An 18,284-nucleotide genomic window follows, 5' to 3' on the forward strand; every position below is an offset into this window, starting at 1 on the left:
GCTGAAAGGCCTAATGTCTTTAGAAGAACCAGCTGAAAACCCAATAGATTGTATTTTGAAATGAGATCATATTTTGGAAGTATCAAGCTTTTTCATCAACATCTTGAATATTTTCTTAGAAGCGTGAATATAGTAGATGCCATAATAGTCTGACTAAGGGTTTTGGGATTGTGAGATTAGATATTTTATTTTTTTTGAGGGGGGATATAGCCTTTTTATTTGCTGCAGTTACTGTGGTAAGTAGACAGGACTTAAATAGTCATCTAGAATTCAAAAAAAAAAATAAAATCATGGCTGTGGATGGGTTATTTGGCCATGACTGCAGAAGACATGTATCTGACCAAATCCAGAATCATGTTATTTCAAGGGATGTTAAACAGTAAGTAATATGTATGGTTCCAAATTAATCACAGTATTAAAGTATTTGAAATTGAAACAGCTGACTCTCTTATGATGTCACATCTGCTGATGCTGAAAGTGCTTTCATACTAAAATGGAAAGATGAAAAAGCGGAAGCCCAGTTTGTTAGTATACTTTCTGTAAGAGCATCTTAACTCATAGTGGCACTGATAATCCATTTCACAGAAAAGCCACAGAATTACACAGTGAATATCCTTTTGCTTTCCTTGGTTTCCTGCATTTGCTTATACCTAGTTTGCTTTGCTGTCTTGTTAGATTAATCATCTTTGAAACTGAATGAAGTGGTGCCTTTTGTTCAACTAATTCCGGCTTATCATCTTACTGTAATCAGAAAATCGGATAGTGCTACACAAGTAGAAAACATATTGCATTAATTTATGTCCTCAAAGAGCGGTAATGTTACTCTGGGTAGGTGACTTGGATAGCACTACCATTTGAAGGCAGTATAGGTCTGTCATTTAATATCAGTGATGTTTTGAGATGTGCTGATTTTTGTAGTCTTTGAGGGAACTTACTAGAAGTTTTGTGTTTTCTTATGTCTGTTCATTCTTGTGATTCAAACTGAGTGAAATAACTGAATTTTTAGTTAAGTGTATGTCCGAGTTTGAAGTAAGGTAGAACCAATTTTCTTTTCAGTAATTTTACTTTTCAGCTAAGCCTCTTGTAACTAACTGAACTCTCTGAAATTAATGGTGTATTTTTCAGACACTGTCCACTTCCAGGGTGATAAGGCCTTGTTTATAATTGATACCTAGGAATTGTATGCAGAGAGACTCTTGTTTATACTTACTGCTGTGACAACCAAGGTCAGCTAACTTTGTTATATGCCCTATTCAAGGGTTGGAAGTGGAAAAGCGTAGAGGGGTCACACCTGTGGGGCAGAGCGGACAGGACAGGTGACCCAAAACTGACCAACGGGGTATTCCATCCCATCTGCCTCTTGCCCCTTATCTTGAGGGATAAAAGGCTCAGTTCTCTATTTCTTCAATGGCTGGCGACCGAGGACCGCTGTCTGTTCGTCTGCCTTTGATCCCGATCCATGCATTTCTGAATCCAGATCCAGAGTCCAATTCCCATCCATCACTGAGTACAGTCTGGGGCTTTCCCAGTGCCTGCTGGGGATATGATTGTCATCCTGGGAGCTTCATACAGTTTTGTGTATATTGTATATATTTAATTATTTTCTTTTTATTTTAGTATTAGTATTTTCATTAAAGTAGTTTAGTTTTCTTTTAAACTTTTTTCTTCATAAGTCTCTTTCCTGAAGGGAAAGGTAGGGGAGAGCATCTGTTGTTCATTTCGGTGGCCTATCCGGCCCAAACCCCCACAGTGTATCACATTTTCAGATGCTCCAAAGCTCAATATACCCATAAACTTCCTAATGAGAAAATGTCTTTAGAGATCCTAACAATTAATTTAAAATGATAGACTAAATACTTTGTGTTCACTTTTTAATGCATTGTCCAGAAAGGAAACATATAGATTTAATGAAAACCTGACTGTATTTTAAAGTGTTTTGTGGAAACTCTTGGGCCTTCAACATGTGCACATAACTCCATATCTCTTCAGCAAGATATGCACATGCATTACAGATACGAGAATGTCTCTAAAAACCCCAGGGTTTAACTCAGGACTTAAATATTTCAACACATCTGGCTCATTTAGAGCTAATGCATTGAAGGGTGACTCATAATGACTAGACTGTTGGGAGTTCTGGAAGCTTGAGGTACACCCGCAGGTAATCAAGCTTTGCATCTAATTGCACCTTCAAAGTTATTTTAGCTATATATGTTGTACATAAAAGGTGCACTTGAGAAAGTATATTGTGTGAAACTGTCTGGCTTCATGCAAGTTCCCATCTTGCTGAATATTCAGTGTGGTGAAAATGTCAGTGAACCTGAAGAGGTTCAAGGTTAAAAAAATAATATTCTGTTAGGTGAATAATCACCACTGCTGTAATGGTGGTTGTGGCAGAAATGTAGGTACATGATGTAAGAAATTCTCCAAGTGTTCCAGTTATTCTCTACATATGTATGTGTGTTCATGTATTAGAGTAAACGTGCTTATCTTATAGCCAAGATCAAGTAAATAATAATTTTTAGTTACTTTAAGAGAAAAAAAAAAAAGAGGTGGGATTGGCAGTTGCCTTCAAAGACAGGGTGTTTTGGGTATTTTTTCAGCATGCAGCCTACCAGTTCCTACTTAACTGTGTAAATGAGGAGTAAATCCATCTGTTTATTAGTGGGATTAGTTGGGGTTTAGCCTGATACAGTAGGTGATAAATTGTAGTTTCTGAATTGTATTTTCGAGGCCTTTCCTTGCTAGTTTAAAAAAAAAATAAAAAACAAAAAACAAAGAAGGAAACTGTGATTTTGAATCAGAAATTGCAAAGACAGCAACGTAAGTAATGTTCCTCTTTTCAATAGTAATTTAGTTGCTGTTATTTGTTTCCTTGGCATTCACTTCTCTGCAAGTGGTTAGTGTGTCAAAATAAGGATTTATTGAGGTTCTTCAACCTAGAGGTAGTCTATTTCAGAACCTAACTCCTGCACATCACGGAGTCTTTTCTAAATATATTTTTCCTTGTTTCAAATTTCAGATATAAAGTATTGAAGTAGCCTGGCTGCTATTTCATCTTCTTAATAGTTTTGTCAGAACAATATCTATAATTCATAGCAGAACTCGGGACAGGAGGAGTTGTGAAGATCTGATGGGGAGAGGAGATTACCAAGTAATAATATGTATAGCAGTATGTGACCTGCCTTATTTCTGCATACACCTACACTTCAACTCTAATCCAGCATGATGAAGGTATTTGTTAGAGCTGTCTTCAGTATCTTGATGACTATCAAATTGTTGTCAAAACCTTTGTCTGAAAGCTAGTGCTTGCTTTCCACATTCAGTCACTGGCAAACGATTTCTTCAACCTTGTACTCTGACTCATTCTTTTGTATTGAGAATTTATGAGCACAATTTACTGTAATATCTCAGGCTTGTTAAATATCCCTACTAGCAATGTTGGGCAGCAGGTCTAAATTTTCATTTTGAATGTTCATTTGAGACTAGACTGAGGTTCAGAATGCTCAGGATCATCAAAGTGCTTTTCTCAAAATGAAGGGGAAATTGTGAAACCTGTGTATACTCCTCCCTCATCTTCCTGGATAATCTACCCCATTAGACACATGCACAATCAAGGTTTGAAATAGATAAGCATTTAAATATCCAAATATATTCTACTTACCTTTTTACAGCACTTTGTTTTAAATGTGTGGTGGTTTGCCTAAGTGTTCTTCACACACTCTGGGGGAAAAATAATCAATATGAAGTGTCAACCTTCTTTTTTTTTCATAAGTTTCTGGGAAAAGGTACAATTTGCCAGTTATATTAAGATTTTAATTTAATCAATAAAAACAGTTATCACAATTTCAGTCTTTTTTCCTTTTTTTTTTTTTTCCCTCATAGATTGTGGAATGTAAACATTACCTTGGGATCAGATATCCATACTAAATAATTGAGAATTTGGGAGTTTAGTAATGTGTAATTGGAACTGAAATAGGTAGATTTCTAACACTAACTTATTTCATTTTCCATTTTGATACAATGCTCCTGTTTCATAAAATATACTGCTTGTGTTGGGTGGAAATCTTTCCATCAGCTACCTATAGAAAAATGAAATCTTTCAGTCCCCTGTTTTCCAGGTTTTGTCTGTGACCCCTGGGTATTAATACCCCATGTTAATGGATCTTAACATGAAGACATTTGAGGTCTAATATTATTCCATAAACTTTTATTTTTTCAGTTTGAGCAAGGATAAGTATTTAAGGTCTTCATTTGTCTGTAAAGGTCAATCAGGAATATGTGTCCCTGATGTCTCTTCCATGCCTTTCCCTGTTCTACTCTTGCTCAAATAACAGTATAACTGTTTGGTTGTTAAAGCTTTGGTCCCACTTCCTGCCCCCGCCTTTTTTTGGAACAAGATACTCTGATGCCAAGCTACTAGTTAATGGCCTTAAAAACGTCTGAAAATACATGAACTAGCCTAAACCTTGGATGGTTGTATACAGTAAATAAATTAATGCCCAAGTTAAATCAGCACAGATTTTGGTACTCACTAGGGGTAGCACAACCAGTGCTTATGAGTATTCTGTGAATAATTTGAAGTATTGCTTGCCTCCTTTCTTTACTATTGCTGTGTTGGGCCATTCTTCGGGAGGTGAGGATGGTTTTATTTGGTAAAGTTCTTCCTCATGCCTGGTACTTTATACACACATGAAACAGCATACATTCCTGGGGTTACCATGTTTACAATATTGGGGCTCAGAACCAGTAAGAACCACAGGGCTCAAGTGATTTTAATAATTATTTTAAGCTGTGGGAATTGCATTGTTAAATTGTAGTCCTCTTCATGAGGATGCTGCAGGGGACCTTTTTCAGTCTGCCAGTGTTCCTTTCAAGGGAGAGCTGCTTTGGCCTTTTGTTGTCCTGTAGTTGTCCTCTTTAACCTGTGTTTTCTGATTGTGAGGCTGCAGATCAAGCTGTTGGATATTAAAGTATCAAGTGTTGAAATGGAGATAGTTTTCACTGTCTTTATCTATATCTACTGATTCAGCAACATATTTTGTGAATTCAGGCAAATTTGTGAGCCTTAATCTCCCTTTGATAAATTCCTAATGACAGCCTCTTCATAAATAATACATTTCTAAATGTTTTTAATGTTTCTCCTTTATTAGTGTCCAGGAGCTTTCTCAGAAGAAAAGCCAGGCTTGCTGTTGATCTTTCTATTCTCTTTTATTTCTTTCTTACAAGAATCATGTCTAGCTCCTTGCAGTCCTCTAGCAATAAACACTTGCTAGTTAGCTGTCACAGATCTCAAAATGCTTCAATGTTTCCCTTGCTACTGTTCTCAAGCAACATAAACAAAAGGGATTTTACAACTAGCATCCTGAATGGGTGAACTAATGGAATTGTGCTGTACTTCAAAGACCTTTTTGACCTCTCTTTTAAAAGCCTTTTAATCTTTCATGCAGGCAGTTATTAGATTTTAGATAATAGACAGATATTAGATATTAGATAATATTAGTTAATAGTAAGAAAGTCAGAGATCTGGAGGAGTTGTTACCAAAAGTTCTAAAGGTTGATTGCTTTGATGGTTTGCATAATATACTATAATCCAGTACTGGCTAGGGTTTAAAACTTAGTTTTGATTTTGCTATGAACTTGCAAATGCATGGAAACCACTGTGCAGTATGAAATATAAATGAATGTATATATATTGCAGTGAACCTCTTGCAATATGTTAAAAAGAGCCTCAAGAGCGTGCATAATAAATTCAGCCCTTTGGAGGAAAGCCCTACCAGCAGCTGAATTTTCAGGAGTGATAATTCCATTGAAAAGTATTCCCTGTCATTGAGGCATCCTGCTTCCTAAGACCCGTACAGGAGAATATGGCATTAATCCTCAAATGAGCAGACTCCCAGGGCAGTTAATTATGTAATACTCCATGCATCAGATGAAAATGGCAAAGTAACTGCCTACAGTTGGGAGAGGTAATATTTGAAACAATCGGCAGGAAAGCCAATAAATCTGTAGAGCTTTGAGTTTGGCCTCTCTAACAGCAATACCGTTGATGAAGTAAGGAGCAGTTGAAAGTGGCTATTTCTTATAGACTGGGCTGTGGACTACATAAAAATGTTTTCACTTTGCACTTAATCAAAAATATTTTTTTTTCATTTTCTGAGAGCTTATAATTTTTCAGATTTTTTTGTGACAGTAATTTTGTGCCTGAATTATGTTTTCCCTTTCCTCATATCTGAATTTCAGTATTACAGTATGCAATAGCTTTGGAAACTGTTGAACGTAAGCGTACTGTTAGAGATTCCCCAGCCACTCTTTTCAAAATGGAAAAGCAGATGAATCATTATTCTTTTGAGAGCACCCCAGAAATATCATCTCAAGCTTTAGATTCTGCTTGTGTCTGTGTTTATGCCAGATGGCTCCGGCTCAGTTGGCTGGGTCGGCATTGTACTGGAAATAGTTCTACTGTACTTCATATAGCTTTATTTACTGTCTCATTAATTTTAACTTTTCCAGAAGTTTTCCCTATTCAGAAGCCATTAGGGTTAGGTTTCATGCTGTGTTAAGAATTTTAAATAACCAGGCAGAGTCCTGTCACATTACAGGAGCAAAACAGCTATTTGAGACTGCCCAAAGTATGGTTACTCTCTTATATTTATTTGTGGTCTTGAAGATGGCTTTTTTTGTTCTGTTACCTCAGCTTATATTGATCACTTAATTATAACTGATATGGTTGGCCAAAATTGTCATATAGCAAATAGCAATTTGTAGTATACTCCACATAAATATGCATGCCAGAGGACTGTAGTTACGTAGGGTTTTTTATTACATAGAATCATAGAATGGTTTAGGTTGGAAAAGACCTTGAAGATCATTGAGTTCCACCCCCCCTGCCATAGACAGGGACACCTCCCACTAGACCAGGTTGCCCAAGGCCATGTCCAGCCTGGCCTTGAACACCTCCAGGGATGGGGCCTCAACAACCTCTCTGGGCAACCTGTGCCAGTGCCTCACCACCCTGATAGTGAAAAACTTCTTCCTAGTGTTTAATCTAAACCTGCCTTCTTCCAGTTTAAAGCCATTCCCCCTCATCCTATCCCTACATGCCCTAGTAAAAAGTCCCTCCCCAGCTCTCCTGTAGGCCCCCTTTAGGGACTGGAAGGCCGCAATAAGATCTCCCTGGAACCTTCCCTTCTCCAGGCTGAACAGCCCCAACTCTTTCAGCCTCTCCTCATCGGACAGGTGCTCCAGCCCTCGGATCATCCTCATGGCCCTCCTCTGGACACGCTCCAGCAGGTCCGTATCTTTCTTATGTGGGGGACTCCAGAGCTGGGTGCAGTACTCCAGGTGGGGTCTCAGGAGAGTGGAGTAGAGGGGCAGAATCACCTCCTTTGATACAGTTGGCCTTCTGGGCTGCGATTGCTGGTCGCTGATCTGCAATTAGCAGTCTGTGTTGTGTATATTCATATGCTGTATTCGACTTTTTATCCTATTGCAGGTTCTGCAAGTGTCGACACTTATTTTGACAGACTGGCACAACCATTTGTCACAGAGCAAAACCTGCAAAAGAACCTGGAATGATTTGTGGTACATAGGTTGATTATATGTCCTTCAGAAGCCTTCTGAAGAAAGCAGAACGGCACCTCATTTATTGCTGTAAACAACAAAAAGCCTATTGTGCTAACTGCTGCTAACATTTGAAGAGGGCTTTTGCTCCAAGGCATGATTTGAAGTATACTCTATTTACTTGAGGCTACTGCTGGCAAAGGTTTTTCCGTCACCACTTAATTTTTTCCTGCAGTTATCTTGTTCATGTTTCTTCTTCTGACTTTTATAGGAGCATGGCCATAACATCTTGAGAAAACACTCTGCGAAATAAAGTTGAGTCTAGTATATCCAGGCCATGTAGAAACAGTGAATTCCCAACAGGATTTGAAATTGTCTGTTAGTGGTGCTTGCAGGCAAACTAATCTACTATGAATTTCAGAAGTACAACATCCAAGGCATGGCTTCAGAGTACTTCAAAGAAAAATGGCTTTGTCAATGGGAACTGTAGTATACTTAACTTAGAGATAAGGTGTAAAGTAGAATCCACAGACATATATTTTACAACACTCTCCACTTTTCCCAATAATTTAAGTATCAGTGGAGAGAATGATTCCTACCTCTAGAAACTCCTAATGTGAAACTCCTTTTTACTTGAGGGGGAGCATTACTGTATTAAAATTACTTTGTTCACCGACTTGCAATTAATAGAGTTGTTTGGAGCGTGGAGGAGGGAGAGGTGGTGAGAGTCAGATGGTTATTTTCCTCCTTAGTGTTCGCAGATGTGGTTGGGTCCATCTGCATTTGGAACCTTTAGGCTCATTTTTTGTATTGAAGCCAAATTAAAACTTTGTACGTGAGCTGAACTAGGACGGTTAGTGTGTCTTGATGTAGTAAATTATTTTCCTTCATGAAAAGAGCCTAAATTTAGTAGCTGGGGGAGATTTTCATCAGTAAAGCCTAATAGTAGTTCCACTTAAAAGTAATTGGTTTTTTCTTGCCTGATGTGATCAGTAATTCTGAATAGGGCTGAACAGTAGCTGCAACTGCTTGTATGAATTCTTGGTGTCTTTCAGGAGACTTTGCATACTTAATGGTCTGAACTGTATAGGTTTAGATACTCGTAAGAGTGGTGAGTTATTTTTAATGCAACTGATAGCTTAATTTAATTGCATTTAAAGTAGGATGAGTATTCCACTCTAGAGTATGTTGTTCTACTTGTAATTTTGAGGATGTCTCTGCTGTAGTTAAGATGGGATTCCCAAACTTTCTGGAGAAGTAATTGGAAGGCACTGCAGGCTGGCTTTCAGGAAGGACTTTCAACTGCTTGGATGGTTTGTGCTGCTTGTGCTGCAGGTTCTATTTCTGAAGGAAGTTAACTAAACTGGAGATGCCACGGACACCTGCAGTTCATGGGTTACTGCTGTTTTCCTTAGCTGACTAGATCAGGCTCCAGAAGATTCTGGTTACCAGCTGAGCCCAGATCTTCAAGGTGTTTAGGTGCAGAGAGACAAACCCAGTGCTATGTACTTGCTGAGGTCCTGGACCCTTTGGCTTGCACTAAGGTGAAAAGGATAATGATTGTCTCATCCCTAATAAATAAATAAATAAATAAAATCAGACAGTTGCCTCTAATTGTTGGCCTTGCAGTCTAAATAAGGGCAAGACCGAGCCAAACAAAAGCAAGGAGTTAGAAAAGTGAAAAAGATACCAACAGGACTGTATGTCTTTGTTAGGTAATTAGACACACGTATTTGATTCTTAGTTGATATTAATTACTTTTGCTTTCAGATAATGCAGAAAGAGCAGGCCTTTGGGGGGATTCGCATTCACGGTGGCTTACTTGAATGGAATTAATGACATTATTTTGGCAAAATCATTTTTATTGCCATTCTGTAAAGACCAGAAAATGTAAAACACAGAGTACCAAAAGTCACAGGTGAAACGCTAGTTTTACTTGAAAAATGCTGAATGCTTATAATTGAAATTGAAAAGATCTCTCTGTAGGAAACTGCAGGTGTGACTATTTTTTGTGTAAACTTGTATTCTACTGTTATGGGCTCTTTGCAGGTCAGCTTTCTTATTTTCAAGCGTAGCCTGAAAACATCTGGCATTACTCCCATAAATCCTCCTAATCTTTTGTTTGATTAAACACGTCCCACTCTAGTTATGGCCCATCAGAGAAGCAAAAATAAAGCATATTTCATATGCTTGCTTCAGATTTTTCTCTAGCATTTTATATATAAAAGTTTTCGGGTTGTGTTCATATTAAAAGTAAAGACAAGTGAACATAAAACTGTGTCCCTGTGGCCTTTTAATGAGCACTGTTCATTGAAGAGCAGTTCTTGAAGAATGTATCTGTCTAAAATATTGCTCCTTTCTGTTATGGTGTCTAATTAACAAAAAAAAAAGCAATTAGAATTAACTACTTACATATATTGCTAGTTTATCTTTTGCTATTTTTGCTTTGAAAATTTTAATTTCTTCCCTGGTAAAGAATCAACAGGAAGGGAAGGGTTTTTTAAGATTTTGATACTACTTGTGAAGTCCTCTGTGCTGCTGTTTTCCATGGTATGATAGTTCATTAAAACACTTGCTGATAACGGGCTGCTGTTTGCAAGTGCAGGAGTGGTAACTTTGCCTAAGGGTGCCTGGAAGTTTTCACATTTGGGCAAAATTGGCAAGCGGCATGCTGACTTGCCTTAGTTGTTCTACAGCTGCTCAACATTAAATGAAAGGCTCTCCCTCTTGAAGACGTGTTCATTTGAAGCTCATCTTTTTGTAACATTTTATAATAGGTGAAGTTAGAAATCTTTGGACTTAGGACCCAACTCCTGTCTGGTTTTGTAGCACTGTGTCTCCGCTACAGTAAAGCCAGCGAACACTAGCTGGAGTATTTGTTCTTTCGTTATTTTTTTTTTTTAAGGTATGTTTTACAGAGATTTGGATAATGTGGAGCTGCTCCTTGAGTGTGTGATCCTATTTTATAGATTTTTAAGATGTAAAAAGTTGAAGCTATTCTATTCTGGCTTTAGGAGCTATGAGGCTGAACACTCCTTTTTGCCTACATATGAGGTTCTAAGTATTAATTGTAATGAAAAGCATTATCTCTATTTGCATGTATTTTATCAGGTAGGAGGTATTGCAATAAAATTGACTTATTGATTGTGGAAGTGAATCGTGCTATTAAAAAAAACACTGTTTGTAATAACTAGAATAAAGAAAATTATGAATAATGAAGCTTTAAAAACAGAAGTACTTTCTATTTTAGTGCCTGAAGTTGAGTTCAGTTAACTATGAAGGTTAATTTTTTTTTCTCTTCAAGAAGTGTGGTCTAAAAAATGTACCTTGTTCTTGATTTTAAGGCTCGTTTTTAGTTTCAAACACCCTTTCATCCCCAGTCAAATATGTTACAGGTGTATAAACAATCCTTGGTGCCATTTCAGTGGGATAAAGAAAATGAGACCCCCAAAAATTTAATTTGCATTTAACTGTGATAGATTGGCCTAATTGTTTACTTCTCTAAATTCCCTTGCCAAATACTGTACTTCCCCCTGTGAGGCCAATTTCTGTTACTACACAGTGAATCATAGATGATCCGACATGGTAGGAGTGATAATTTTATCATCGTGATGTTAGAGGATGGAGAAAGTAGGAACCTGAGTTTGTAGCAGTATGACATACAACATGCAAATGTTTGCTCTGTATCTTCCACCTTATGAAGTCTGTTGAAAGTACTATTTATGGAGAACATCCAGTTTCTTGCTTCACTTCTTTATGGTACTTACCTACTCAGTAAACTAAGAAATGTTTGCTACTTAATACCTGTTTCCTTCCTTTTTAAAATCTTTTCTAAACAGCTGTGCCAAGTGTGGAGTGTTTATCTCATGATGATGCCCTCTTGATGACATCTTGTGCTCCTAAGTCAGCCTTAAACAAAGGCTCTCTCAGTGATTCGATCTGAGTTAGCTCAGGATCTATGACTCTGCAAAGCTGGGGAGCAAGTTTAGTAAGCATACAAAGCTGAAAGCAAACAATTTTTTGGTCAAGATTAATGGTAGCAATATTGTAAAAAGCAGACCAATTAAACGTGTGACTTCGGTGTTTTAATAGGAAAAGGGTTTATTATTTTCTTGCCTCCTCCTCTGTTTTCAAGGAGTGAATTATTTCCTTCCTGCTACTTCTGTTATGGCATTCAGCTTCCTTCTCTGGACACTTGAGCTCTGTAGATCTAAGTAAACTGTTTATTGCTGTTACATCACAAATCTCGGTCACGCTTACTGAGAGAGTAGTTTGAACATTAACTCCTTTTGTATCACTCTCTTATTTTTGCTCATTTTTCTTTTGATAGTGAGCTATAACAGATTACCACAAGTCTGTGGTAACCCTATGCCACCCCAAAAAAGGAACAGAAGCACACACGTAAAGCCAGGAGAAACAAGTTAGAGTGAGCTCAGCCTTCTCCTAGAAACTTGTGCTCATGGTGGCCCTGGCTATAGTAGAAATATGATATAAATCATGCCAGCCGTCAGCTTATCCTTGGCTGCGTGATTCTCTCATTTTCCTTGCACTTGCATTTATGTGGTTGGTGGTTGGTGATTGTTTATGGAATAGACTAAGCTGAAACTTAGTAGGGTGGGTTTTTTTGTTCACTTGGTTTTCAGGCTGATTTTTCTCCTGAGTCAGTTCACACAGTCACAAAGTATCAGTGACTGCAAACGAAAGGAGGCAGGATTTATGGCAGCCCAGCTGCCCTGTGACTTTCAAATGACAGCTAGAGTGATTAAATGATTCAATTGGTAATTTACAGACATCTCTGTGTGTAGAATTAAGTAGAAGATTCAACATGAGGCTTGATGTCATACTGAATGCAATTTCTGTAAATCATTTTTTCCGTACTTTATTTTACAGTTGCTGCTAACTTACAGAAGATAGTAGATGATCCAAAGGCCTTGAAAACTTTGACTTTTAAGTTGGTAAGTAAAAACATGTAGGGAAGAAACAAACTAGTTATCACAGTATTCACACAGAGACTGGATTTTATCTCATTTACAGCTATTTTGCTGAATGAATGTGTTGACAGATGAGATGATTGAAATTGCCACATGTGAAAGAAGAAACCTAAACCCTGTTTTGACAGGACATTAGGGATATGTACAGTCACACAGCTCCATAACTCTGTAGGGGGAAGGAGGTTAAAACAACTAAAGCAGAGAAAACGATAGTTGTTAGGTTAACTCCCCTCCACCCCCACTCCCTCAGCTCTGCCCTGGCTGAAGTGTCTTCTGCTGACGGACATCTTGTTCCCATCCCAACACTTTCTTCCAACACCTGCCACCATTTTTCTTGCGTGCCTGTCTCCCTATCCACTGCTTGCTTCTCCTTAATTCTTCCTTTCAACCTTCTTTCAATTGACCATCCACATTTGCCAGTTGATCTTGCTCCCACTGTATTTCATTACTGTTTCTCCCTCCTCACCTGTTTCTGTCTTCTGTATGTACAACATCAGGCCCTGGTTTTGGGCCTGGGACATTTTTCTGAGCTGTATTTTGGGCCCTGGACCATGGGTCCTACTTTTGGTCGATTTTGATGCTATCATGATAGATCTAATTTAATATTAATAACTTTACATTGCAAAAACTTAATTCAGAATTGATGTGCTGTATTTGTTTTTATTTCTTCCTAAAATTAAGTTGAAAAATGTACATACCTAAAGCTATGGAATGATTAGCTATGTAAATACCAAACTCTCACCAATTAGCTTTCAGCACCCCTTGCTGAGAGTGACTCAGCCACAAATGAAAGACTAGACTGAATGTCTGCTAGATAAGTAGGTCTCCAGAATCATAGCTTTGTTTATAAAAGCAGCTGCTTCATTTGGGCTGTAGAGAACCATTTTTAGAGAGTAAGTGACCTAGTTGATGATAATGTATTAATTCAGGATTGTTCGTCCCATGTCATTTTTTAAAATATAGATTTGAGTAGTTTAAACTTGACCAAATAATTTGGACTCATTTTTCCTCTACCGTCTAGTGAAATCATCAGAACTTACATGTTTCTTTTGGGAGGGGGCTGGAGTGGGGAAATAAGGACATGTAACTCAAATTGTTTTGTTTCTGTGGCTCTTACTATCTAAATATAGCTTAAAGGCTGATGCTTCCTTTTTGCAGCTGATCTGTGTTCTTGCTGTCTAAACATCTGACTTAGCTTTATTGTATAGTCAATGGCATCTCACCAAGAGCATTTAGATATATAGCTATTCCAGAGGATCTGTAGAATTTTGGGTTTCGAGTTCGCACACTTAAAATAGTCTTGAAATTCCAAAATGTAATATATCATAGTATCCAGTTAATATTTATATATGTTGAAAACAAAACCACTTCAAAATTTAGGTTGGGGTATTTCGGTGATTCAGATTTATTGCTGGTATGCACTCAGTGTCACATGGTATTTCAGATTCCAGTAAGTGAACACTTATAATCCTACTCCTTACCATAATCAGAATTAATAGATAATCCAAAATCAATGTCTTTGTCCCTTCTCAAGGTAAGTTCCATTGGCTAGGTAACATTTCCTGAGGTTAATTTTTAACTGAAGTTTCTTCCTGATATTTTTAACCTAGGTTTCCTGCATTAATTCCCTACTTCCTGGGAAAAGAACATAACCACAAGAAGTATCCTAATTTATTCTTATCCTTGGATTAACTTAATATATGTTCTGTTTCTGCCTGTTTCTATATTGTGTAGCGGAGTTCCTAAATGAATTGTTGCCTAGGAGAACTCTGTCACTTGTTTGTATGCTCTACTGAGTCTTCGTTACCTCTTAGCAAGGTCTCACTGAATTTGAGAGCGCTTGTATACAACTTGATTAAAACACATTTTGTTGGTAAATATTTCATGGGGATTCAAAGTCTAAATGTAGCTAATCCTATATCCATTCAGAGAATTCAATTGAAAAGTGCTCTTTAGTCTAGGATTAGTTACTACTAACAGGGACAGGGAATCTGGTTAGTATCTCGCTGCTTGCAGATTGCTTTTGCTGGTATATAATATTTCTATTCAGACAGCAAGCACTTTTGTCTCTGGGGAGAAAAGAACAACAACTTATGTCTTAACCATTTTTGTCTTTAATTATTGCCAAAATGGTAAAGAAAGTTATTGAAGTGAGGTATCTGGATGAATCTGTCTTTAAGGTTTGATCTCCCTCTTGCACGTTTTTCAACAGTGTATCTTTGATCTTACAATGATGTAATTCTGCAGAGCATATATAGTATTAAACCACCCTTACTTGTCTTGGCTAATGCAGAATAATGACTTCCCTGCACGATCCAGCTGTCCACACTTTGAGAAAGAAGCTGCTTTAATACACAATTAATCTTGGCAACGCTCAAGGAAACACAGAATTATTGCACAGCATAATTTCCATGTTATGTAAGGATTTTTCATATGAAAAAGGGAGGAAAAAACCATTAATGAAAGAATGCATTCAGTCACTAAACACTGAATTGCAAATACTAAGAGCTTTTATTGCATGTTGCAGTTTGTGTACAGTAGTTGTACTTACGCTAAGCACAAAATACAAGCTAATAGGTTCCAGGTGCATTAAATATTATACAATATTTATTGATAAGGAAGGCATTTAAAAATGTATATACATCTAGATATGTTACTTAGCAATCTCCTGAAAGCCATGCTAGCTAGCTAGACTGTAGAATTATGTTAATAATATTAGCTGTTTTTATCATGGTGTTTTAAGTGCAAAATTCAAACTCCATTTATTTAGTAAATTCCTAATCTAAAGCTCATTGAGATAACTTAGTAGTAACCAATAGTGATGATCTCAGACCTTTAACTTGCTGCTTCAGTGGAATAAAACCTGTGAAATACTCTCTGAAGACAGAACTTCTGTTCTCTGTGTCTGATCAAAGTAAATTTGAAGGAGTAGCTTGGTATAATGCTTGCAACAAGTATCAAGTGAGTTTATTTTTTGTCATGAAAACTCAATGGATAATGTCACTCGGTGCGTGTTTTGTACCCAGTCTGCGAGCTCTTTTCCTTGTCATGCATATACACAAACCAGTTCTACTAAAGGGTTCATAGACTCATAGAATGGTTTAGGTTGGAAAGGACCTTAAAGATCATCTAGTTCCACCCCCCCTGCCATAGGCAGGCACACCTCCCACTAGACCAGGTTGCCCAAGGCCACGTCCAGCCTGGCCTTGAACACCTCCAGGGATGGGGCCTCAACAACCTCTCTGGGCAACCTGTGCCAGTGCCTTACCACCTTTAAAGTGAAAACCTTCTTCCTAATGTTTAATCTAAACCTGCCCTCTTCCAGTTTAAAGCCATTCCCCCTCGTCCTATCCCTACATGCCCTAGTAAAAAGTCCTTCCCCAGCTCTCCTGTAGGCCCCCTTTAGGGACTGGAAGGCCGCAATAAGATCTCCCCAGAGCCTTCTCTTCTCCAGGCTGAACAGCCCCAACTCTCTCAGCCTCTCCTCACAGGAGAGGTGCTCCAGCCCTCGGATCATCCTCATGGCCCTCCAGGTGGGGTCTCACAAGAGCCAAGTAGAGGGGCAGAATCACCTCCTTTGACCTGCTGGCTACACTTCTGATGCAGCCCAGGATACGGTTGGCTTTCTGGGCTGCGATCGCACATTGCTGGCTCATGTTGAGCTTCTGGTCAATCAGCACACCCAGGTCCTTCTCCTCAGGGCTGCTCTCCAGCCATTCCCTGCCCAGCCTGTATTTGTGCACAAAAGGATCAAGAACATTTGGGTGAACCAATTGTTCTGATGTTTTTTGGGGGGATATGCCAAAGAGTCTGAAGGCATCTGTCATAAGTAATTTACCATTACAAACCGTTCATCCAATTCTATTAATATTTTGATTTATATACCACACAGGTGAAGAATGCATAAAAAACTTTATTAAAAATGTAGTCACTTCTGTCCTACAGAAGCGCAAATTTTGTGTTTAAAAATCAAAATATAAAAATATTTTGCCTACAGCATGTATAATTTTTTAAAGCAGAACTAAAGTAACAGTTCTGTCTTGAGAATGGTGATTTTATATTTTCACAGTTATTTGTGTAAATTGAACTGATCAGTTGTGCCAGTTGGTCCTGGGACAGACTTTACTGAAGAACCTCAACAATACAATTTTAAGTACTAGGTGGTACTATCAGAAAGGAGCTGTACTTTTGCAAATATTATTACTCTTCGCAGACTGCTTCAATCTCTTGTTTAAAAATTCAGTGGGTTGGTATTCCAAACAGACTTGATAGCTGGACTCGTGAGACATTTGGTGTCTAGAGCACAACAGTAGAAGGTGGATTTTATACTTTTAGATTATTGGCTCTTCATGAGTGAAAACAGTATGCTTGCATGAAAAAGCACATTTGGCTCCAGTCTGGAAAGTTTGGGTTAAAGAATTTGGGTCTTTAAGTGTTAATATCCCAGTATTTTTTACATAATTTTTAATGTTGATTAAAAGAATTTGCTAAAATTAAGGATGCAGTTGGTTGACTCTGGCAGAGGATACACCAAGCAGTCTGAAAGCTTTCCTTCAAGCAAGCTGTTTGCTGACTAGGTGCTATGGGGGAAACTTACAACCTCGCTGTCAAACCCTCCTTTGTAGAGTGATATACTAAACATTTCTGTTTGTACTTGCAGGCCTCTGGCTGTGATGGCACTGAGATTCCCGATGAAGTGAAACTGATTGGGTTTGCTCAGTTAAGTGTCAGCTGATGTCTGTCCCTTGACCCCAAGCTGAATTGTGAGATTGCGAAGAGTCCGGCTTAGATGCAAAGGAAAATTAATGCACCACACACTGAGTTCCGCTTCATTCTCTAGCAATTCACAAAGTCAGAACAAGCGAAGCCCACAGCTACACCGCTGCTGCTAACATTCAAAATGCTACTAAATGTCTCTTAGCAGTTGATTTGGATTCCCCCTAAGTGAAAAGCCTGTGGAAATGCACTCAGGTGGATCTATTTATTGGTTACAAAAGGAATTTTCTATCAAGCTTACTTCTTTCATAAACTTTGAGTGATACTATTTTATCTGTACTTGTGGTTGATAATACTGCCTCTGTTCTGTTATATTTAGAAATTAACATACATATAAAAGTTAAGAATTATTAGCCAAACTTGAATTCTAGTTTTAAAACTGACTGTGAATTTTATTTTTCATATATTTATGCATTACACATCCTAGTAATAAGAAAATGATTTGACTTGATTATGTGCTACTTGCAGTTAATCTCCCATTATTTAAAAAAGTTTCAGGTATATCTTTGAAGTATTTGGTAACTTCGAGGGTTTTGGTTTTTTTAATTAATTAGGCATTAGAAAGCTTTTGTTGGTTGTGTGTTTAAAAACCAGTCCACAAACTGATTGTCAAGGGAGTGGGAGGTGCCTTGCAGACATTAATGTTTTAAGAATGTGCCTGAGGCTGCTTAAATAAATAATCTCCATTTTCTAGAAGTACCATACATATGGTACAATATATATAAATATATATAGTTATCTGAGCAAGGAGGGGATATACAGTTGCAAAGGTATTAGAGTGTTTTGACTATGCTTTATTGGGGAGATTATGAGCTAGAACTACTTTAAGCTGTTGTCGTTAAGGTAGACTGCTTACTGTATCCATCTCTGATCCCACTTACCCTTAATGATAGAAACTGGTTTCATACAGGTGATAAAAACTTGAAGAACAGAACTGAAGCTTTACTTGAAGTTCTG

At 37.8% G+C, this 18,284-nt stretch overlaps 1 protein-coding gene across 1 annotated transcript in view; it reads left to right on the plus strand.

Moving 5' to 3' along the window:
- Nucleotides 1–18,027, plus strand: part of STK39 (serine threonine kinase 39) — a 120,005-nt gene extending 101,978 nt beyond the window's left edge. The window contains exons 19-20 of the mRNA XM_009894648.1: nt 12,451–12,515; nt 17,212–18,027. Of these exons, the coding sequence (XP_009892950.1) occupies nt 12,451–12,515; nt 17,212–17,286 (140 nt within the window). The 3' untranslated portion in view covers nt 17,287–18,027. The remainder of the gene's footprint in view (nt 1–12,450; nt 12,516–17,211) is intronic.
- Nucleotides 18,028–18,284: the final 257 nt, after the last annotated feature.

Source organism: Charadrius vociferus, unplaced genomic scaffold, assembly GCF_000708025.1.
Source record: "Charadrius vociferus isolate BGI_N301 unplaced genomic scaffold, ASM70802v2 scaffold161, whole genome shotgun sequence".
In the NCBI taxonomy this organism is placed as follows: domain Eukaryota; kingdom Metazoa; phylum Chordata; class Aves; order Charadriiformes; family Charadriidae; genus Charadrius; species Charadrius vociferus.